This window comes from Zosterops lateralis (genome assembly GCF_965231275.1).
Source record: "Zosterops lateralis genome assembly, chromosome: 8".
Classification (NCBI taxonomy): Eukaryota; Metazoa; Chordata; class Aves; order Passeriformes; family Zosteropidae; genus Zosterops; species Zosterops lateralis.
Window position 1 is genome coordinate 6,735,466 of NC_139768.1, and position 7,078 is coordinate 6,742,543.

The following is a 7,078-nucleotide window of genomic DNA, read 5'->3' on the forward strand; positions in this document are numbered from 1 at the left end:
GACACATCTGCTTAGGGACTGGGGCACATCGCTGTTTCAAGGGAAGAAAAAGGACTTGGTTCAGCAGATCTAAACGTGAGAAAGTGAAAGTCCTTCCTCTCGTCCAGCCCTTCCAGGATCAGCGCCTGTTCTGGTTGGAGTCCAGGTCAGGAATTGGACGCGACCCCTAAAGCACTTGCCTTGTTCTTCACTTGTCAAACGTGTTTTATCTCTAAGTGACCTTTTTGTTAATGTTGTAGATTGTGTGGGCCACCATGTCAGATCCGGAAACAAAAGTAAAAGATTGATTAACACATTTTGCCTGTGAAAAAAAAAAAAAAAAAAAAAAAAGTTATGGGATGAAGAGGTGGGGGGGGGGGGGGGGGGATAGTGGGAAGCAAAGTACAAAGAGAAAAGAAAAAGGCAACCCGGCGACTTGAAGGGCTGCGGATCCCGCTCGGGGCATCCGCCGGCCCCGGTGGGAAGGGGCTGAGGGCAGAGCACTCGGGAGCCACAGACACAAAGCAGGACGTGCATAAAGCCCGGCTGGACACCGTGAGCGTGCCCAGAGGGCTCCCAACAGAGCCCAGCTGAAAATCAAACACAAACAGCGAGCCGATGCTCTGGTTCAGGCCAGGGGCGCCTCCCCAGGCCCCGCGGCCGGTTCAGCCCGGCGGGCGCAGGGACCGAGGAGACTTTCCGAGAGGACGGAGAGGGAAAGGGAAAAGGAGTCCGGGAACCCCCCCGGACAGGGCGGTGAGGGGCTGGGGAGGGCTACGGGCTGCTGGCAAACAAATCCACTTCACTCCAAGGATTTATTCCGTAAATTAAAAGGTTGTTTTTTTTTTTTTTTTTTTTTTCCTCCCGAGGAGCCCGTCTCTCCCTCTGTTTTCTTTCCTTCCTTCCTCCCTCTCCCTGCCTCTCTCTCTCCTTCCCCCTTCAAGTCACACCAGGCTTGTAATCAGCAACAAAAGCTGACATAAATCAAGGGCGGATTGACAGGGGCTGACAAATAACTGATTGATTGCGGTTGGGGAGCACTGACAATTGACGGCGGGGCGGGGAGAGTCCCGAAAGGCGGCGGCGGCGGCTTGTGCGTGACAGCCCCGCGTGTGACGAGCGACCTTCCCCCAATCCCGCCGCGCTCCCCGCGCCGCCGCAGCGCCCGCCCGGCCCCGCTCCCGGCCCCGCTCCCATCGCCGCTCCCATCGCCGCCCGGCGCTCTGCAGGTTCTCGGCCGGGCCTCCCCCGCGCTGCCAGGCGGGAGGGGCGGGAAAACAGCCCCGCGGAGCCCGGAGGGGACGCGGTGCCGGCGGGCTGGTCCAGGGGAGGAGGAGTGTGGGGGGGGGGATGCGGGCCGGGCCCGTGAATCCCGTGAAGCGCCGAGCGCGGCGGGTCGTGCTCAGGGCGGTGTAAGCGAGCGGTGGGAGCGAGAGAAGGGAAGGCGGCGGAGGTCGTGGCCGTGCCCCCCCCAAAGCCCCGCGGCCGCCCCGCCATCCGCGCTGGGTGCGGAGGGAGAAAAAACGCTCGCAGCGCGTGATGTGAAACACAGAATTAACGCCCATCCCATCCCAGCAGCGAAAACAAGGAAGGAGGGGAGGAGAGAGAGGGAAGGCGGACGAGAAAGGGAAGGGGAAGAAAAAAAAAAAAAATTAAAAAAAAAAAAGAGCGAGAGACCATTAAAAACGGAGGGGAAAAAAAAAAAAAAAAAGCGCCCAGAAAAGGGAACGTCACATCCCCTTGACCCTCCAATCACCTCGGGGTCCCATTTGATTGGAAGGCGGCAAAGGCTTTAATCTCAGACTAATTCAGCTGCTTTTGAAGTGAGTTTCTTTGCCAGATCCCGGGCTGGATGGGCAGCGGCTCGCAGCACAGCTGAGCGGCGGAGGCGAGCGCTCCGCGCCGCGCCAGCCGGGGGAGCTGAGAGCGGCCAGGGGGCCCGCGGCACACGCTCGCAGCCCCCACCCCCGCCCCCAGCGCAGCCCAAGGATTACTCGCCTTTTTTTTTTTTTCCTCCTCTTTCTCTCCGGCCGGCTCCCCCTTTCCCTCCCCCCCTCCCCACCCACGCCCTCCCCGCCAGAGAGAGCCACGGGACATTGTATGTTTGTTTTTCTGCTCGGGGGGCGTGTGGCTTCTTTTTTTTTTTTTTTTTTTTTCCTCCTTTCCCCTCTCCTTTCTCGCCCGCAGAAAGCGAGCGAGCGTTTTTTTCCGAGTGCGAGCGGCGCCCACTTGCCCCAGTTTTCATGCGAGGTTTTGGGTCATGATCACATCGCCCTCGCTTTCTGCTATAAGAAGTAGTAAGCGCAGCAGCAGCAGCAGCCTGAGCGAGCCCGGAGGCAGCAGCAGCAGCAGCCCCCGCCGCAGCCGCAGCGCCGCCGACCTCTCCGGGCCGCCCGGGCAGGCTGGGAATAGCAGCGGCAGCAGCAGCAGCGCCGCCGCCAAGCCCGGCTTCCACGCCGTCCCCCCCTCGGACCCGCTACGCCAAGCCAACCGCCTTCCCATCAAAGTCCTGAAAATGCTCACGGCGCGGACTGGACACATTTTACACCCTGAATACCTGCAGCCTTTACCCTCCACGCCCGTCAGCCCCATCGAGGTAAGGACTCGGCCCCCGCCGCTTTTCTCTGGTGTCTGTGTTTTCCCCGCTCCGTGCCCGGGCTGTGGTGTGTGTGCATGGCCGCCCTCCGCACTTGGCTGCGCTCTGAAATGCGTTCACACCGGGACAGGGGCTGCTCTCTGATCCCGAGTTAGTGCCGGGAACCGCTCCTGGGTATTGTTTCCGCGTTTACTGGGATTATTTTCTAGTTCCTGTGTAAATTAATATTTCCTTTTTTTGCTATTTTGAGCTCCTTTTTTTTTTTTTTTTTTTTTTGAGAGAGAGAGAGGGAGAGAGAGGAGGTGTGAGTGGAAGGAACCGATCCACGCTTGGGGTCACGATGTGGCCACGCAAATAAAAATAAGCCGCGCTCCGAGCGCTAAACAAGGCTGGTTTTGCAGGGAGTGTTTTGGGGTGTGTGTGGGGTGGGGGGGACACACACACGGGACGGGACAACACGACACGGAGAGCGACGTGGGTGCGGCAGGAGAACTATTGCAGCTCTCCGGCCGATTCCTTTCAAGTACCGACACGGATTTGCAGTTCGTGGGGGCTTGTCGGTCCTTTTTGTGCTTTGTAGAGGTTGTGAGTCCCCCTTTGCGGGACCGAAACTGGACACGGAGCTGGCGCTGGGAAGGGTGTGTCCGTGGGAATGAATGGTTTCATTAAGGTCCCTGCGGGGCCAGGACACCCTTCTCCTTCTCCCGGGCAGTCCTGCTCGGGCCCTGTTTATAAATAGTGCCCGCGGTCAGGGGGCAGAAATGCTGCACTCGCTGTGGGTCAGGAGCGGGTTTAGGGGCAGAAATCCTGCAGTGGCTGTGGGTCAGGAGCGGGTTTAGGGGCAGAAATGCTGCACTCGCTGTGGGTCAGGAGCGGGTTTGGGGGCAGAAATGCTGCGGTGGCTGTGGGTCAGGAGCGGGTTTAGGGGCAGAAATGCCGCACTCGCTGTGGTTCAGGAGCGGGTTTAGGGGCAGAAATGCCGCACTCGCTGTGGTTCAGGAGCGGGTTTAGGGGCAGAAATGCCGCACTCACTGTGATTCAGGAGCGGGTTTAGGGGCCAGCACGGCCCGAGCGATGCCCCCCGAGCCCCGCGCTGCCCCTGGGCCGCTGCCGGGGGAGGTGAAGGCGGGCTCGCAGGGTTCCGAAAATCCCCAGCCCTTTTTAAAGGCTTTATGGAAAATGGTGCATTCAGGGGAGGGGGCTGTCAAGTTGATGAATGCGCACAAACTGTTCGTTACTTCCAAGGCTGTGTTCTGCAGGAACCTACGGGGCAAGAGTCCTATGTGTGTGTGTGTGTGTGTGTGTGCCATGGGGGGTTTTCTCAGGCCCCGATTAAACATCTTTCTTTGTTTCTCCTTCTGATTCCCGCAGCTGGATGCGAAGAAGAGCCCCCTGGCCCTCTTGGCACAAACTTGCTCGCAGATCGGGAAGCCGGACCCGTCCCCTTCCTCCAAACTCTCCTCGGTCACCTCCAATGGCTCCGGAGGCGACAAGGACTCTAAATCGGGCCCCTTGAAGCTCAGCGACATCGGCGTGGAGGACAAATCGAGCTTCAAGCCGTACTCCAAGCCGGGCGCGGAGAAGAAGGAGCCGGGGGCGGGGGGCTGCTCGGGCGGCCCCAGCGCGGGGGTCGCGGCCGGGGAGAAATCGGGATTCCGGGTGCCGAGCGCCACCTGCCAGCCGTTCACCCCAAGGACAGGCAGCCCCAACTCCAGCGCCTCCGCCTGCTCGCCCGGGCTGCTGCCGGCCGAGGGGAAAGGCGGCGAGGACAAGAAGGACTCGGAGGGCTGCGGGAAGAGCGGCGGCTCCGGCTCGGAGGGAGGCGGCCCGGGCGCCGCCAGCATCAGCCACAGCCGGATTAGCGTGAGCTGTGCCGGGATTAACGTGGAGGTCAACCAGCACCAGGAGAGCACGCCGGGCTCCAAGCCCATCGCCTCGGACTCCGCCTCCTCCTGCAGCAGCACCACCGCCACCTCCTCCGCCTCCGTGCTGGGCTCCGGCCTCGTGGCCCCCGTCTCCCCTTACAAGCCGGGCCAGACGGTTTTCCCCCTGCCCCCGGCGGGCATGAGCTACCCGGGGACGCTGGCTGGAGCCTACGCCGGCTACCCGCCGCAGTTCCTGCCGCACGGAGTGGCTCTGGACCCCACCAAATCCTCCAGCCTCGTGGGGGCCCAGCTGGCCGCGGCCAGCAGCCTGGGCTGCAGCAAGCCGGCCGGGTCCAGCCCGCTGGCGGGCGCGTCGCCGCCGTCGGTGATGACGGCGAGCCTGTGCCGAGACCCCTATTGCCTGAGCTACCACTGCGCCAGCCACCTGGCCGGCGCCGCCGGAGCCTCCTGCGCCCACGACCAAGCCCTCAAGTCCGGATACCCCCTCGTCTACCCCACCCACCCTTTGCACAGCGTCCACTCCTCGCTGACCGGCGCCACGCCGCCTTCTCTAGCCGGCCACCCTTTGTACCCCTACGGCTTCATGCTCCCCAACGACCCCCAGCCGCACATCTGCAACTGGGTGTCGGCCAACGGACCCTGCGACAAGCGCTTCGCCACCTCGGAGGAGCTGCTTAGCCACTTGCGGACCCATACTGCCTTCCCGGGCACCGATAAACTCCTGTCCAGCTACCCCAGCTCCTCGTCGCTGGCCAGCGCGGCGGCCGCGGCCATGGCGTGCCACATGCACATCCCCACCACGGGCGCCCCGGGCAGCCCGGGCACGCTGGCTTTGCGCAGCCCGCACCACGCTCTGGGACTGGGCAGCCGCTACCATCCCTATTCCAAGAGCCCCCTGCCCACCCCCGGGGCCCCCGTGCCCGTGCCCGCCGCCACCGGACCCTACTATTCCCCCTATGCGCTCTATGGGCAGAGACTCACCACAGCCTCGGCCCTGGGGTACCAGTGATGGGCTGTGACACACAACACAGAGTCGGTAAGGGGAAAGGGAAGGAAGCCCTGCGAAACTTTATAAAAGTTGGAAAGAAAACGAAAAAAAAAAAAAAATTAATAAAAAAAAAATAATCTGACTTTTTATAAAATAGTGTTCATTTGAGGACTGGATCCGTGAGCACTGTATTTATTTATGTTAGCTTCAAGCGGGACAACGAATCATAAAGTGCATTACTAAACTGAGCTCAATAGGTAAACAAAAAAAAAAAAAAAAAGTGGAACAACCCATTGTAGAATATAAATAATAATAATAAAAAAAAAGATAGAGGTCTTCTCTTTAATGTTACTTTAAAATTGCTATGATTGTATTGTACGTTCTTATTTAATGTCTCATTGAAACGAAAAAAAAAATTTACATGCATGTTTGTTACTAAAAAAAAAAAAAAACAACTCGCAATTTGTCAGTTATAATTTCAAATTGCAATTATTTTTAAGGTGTATACCCTTGAAAGAGAATTGGTATTTTTTTGTATGTATTCTGGAAGAAAAAAAAAAAAAACAAAAACAATTCTATTCCAAAAACCTCATTTGCCTTATTTTGTTCTTTAAAAGGAACACTTAACTATTTTTAATTTTTAAGTCCACCCTGTAAAAAGGGTTAAGTAAGGTTTACGTCATGTACTAAAATAGACAATGTATCGCTTTAAAGATTAAAATTCCGTATATTTGATGTATTAAAAGGTTTTACTTTTTTTTTTTTTTTTTTTTTAATACGCTTTGATTCTGTTATAAAACCCGAGTAGGTCTTGGATGGAGGTGACTGCTAATTTCTCCTTAAGCGTTTATTCAATTTTAATTAAAAATCTAAAAAAAAACACCCAAAGTTTTTTTTTATTGTAACCCCAGGGCTCTCTTAAAAAATAATCAGACACAGTTGGGTTTTTTTTTTCCTCTTCAGTAGAATTTGTTGGCACAAAATAGGAAAACTGAGAATCGCTTAAATCTCTTTCCCTTTCTTTAAAGAAGGTAAACTTATTTTTATAATGTTTTTACTGTGAAATACCTGGTTTTTAAAACTAATTTTCAACTAGAGGACTTCTTTCTTTAGAAAGAAACGAGGAAGGCGAGACTGTTTTGTAAAAGTGTGAGATAATTATCCGAAAGCTTTTTTTTTTTTTTTTTTAACAATGTAACGCATAACTCTTCATCTCTTTTTTAAACGAGAACTTCAGAAGGAATTAGGGAAGCGCTGTTTGAGCTCATCGAGTTATTTTCAATTTCTCTCTTCAGTTCGCACTAAAGATCATCATGTATATATATATATATATAAAAAAATCGGACAGCTCTGAAAACTCATTTTCTAAAAAAAAAAAAAATGAAGGGACGAGGGAAAAAAAAAAAATCCAAAATAAGGAGCCATCCGTTCTTTGGGCCGAGTCTGCTCTTTATTGCCGTGACAGCGAGAGGGGCTGCTCTCCCTGTGCCTCGCCTGTGCCTGCCCAGCCCAGCCCAGCCCGAGGGTCCCGCCCGGCTCCGGCTCGTCGTGCCGCGCTCAGGTAGGAGCGGGGCTGCCACGGGCTGCCACAGCCCCCACCGAACCTGCGGGACAAACCCTGGCCGCCCA

General features: G+C 55.8%; 1 protein-coding gene across 1 annotated transcript; it reads left to right on the forward strand.

Moving 5' to 3' along the window:
- Positions 1 to 336: 336 nt before the first annotated feature.
- Positions 337 to 5,586, forward strand: ZNF503 (zinc finger protein 503). Its single transcript, XM_083866300.1, has 2 exons — positions 337 to 2,575; positions 3,947 to 5,586. The coding sequence occupies exons 1-2, from the start codon at positions 2,240 to 2,242 to the stop codon at positions 5,468 to 5,470; spliced, it is 1,860 nt and encodes a 619-aa protein (XP_083722426.1). The 5' UTR covers positions 337 to 2,239; the 3' UTR covers positions 5,471 to 5,586.
- The last annotated feature ends 1,492 nt before the right edge of the window (positions 5,587 to 7,078 follow it).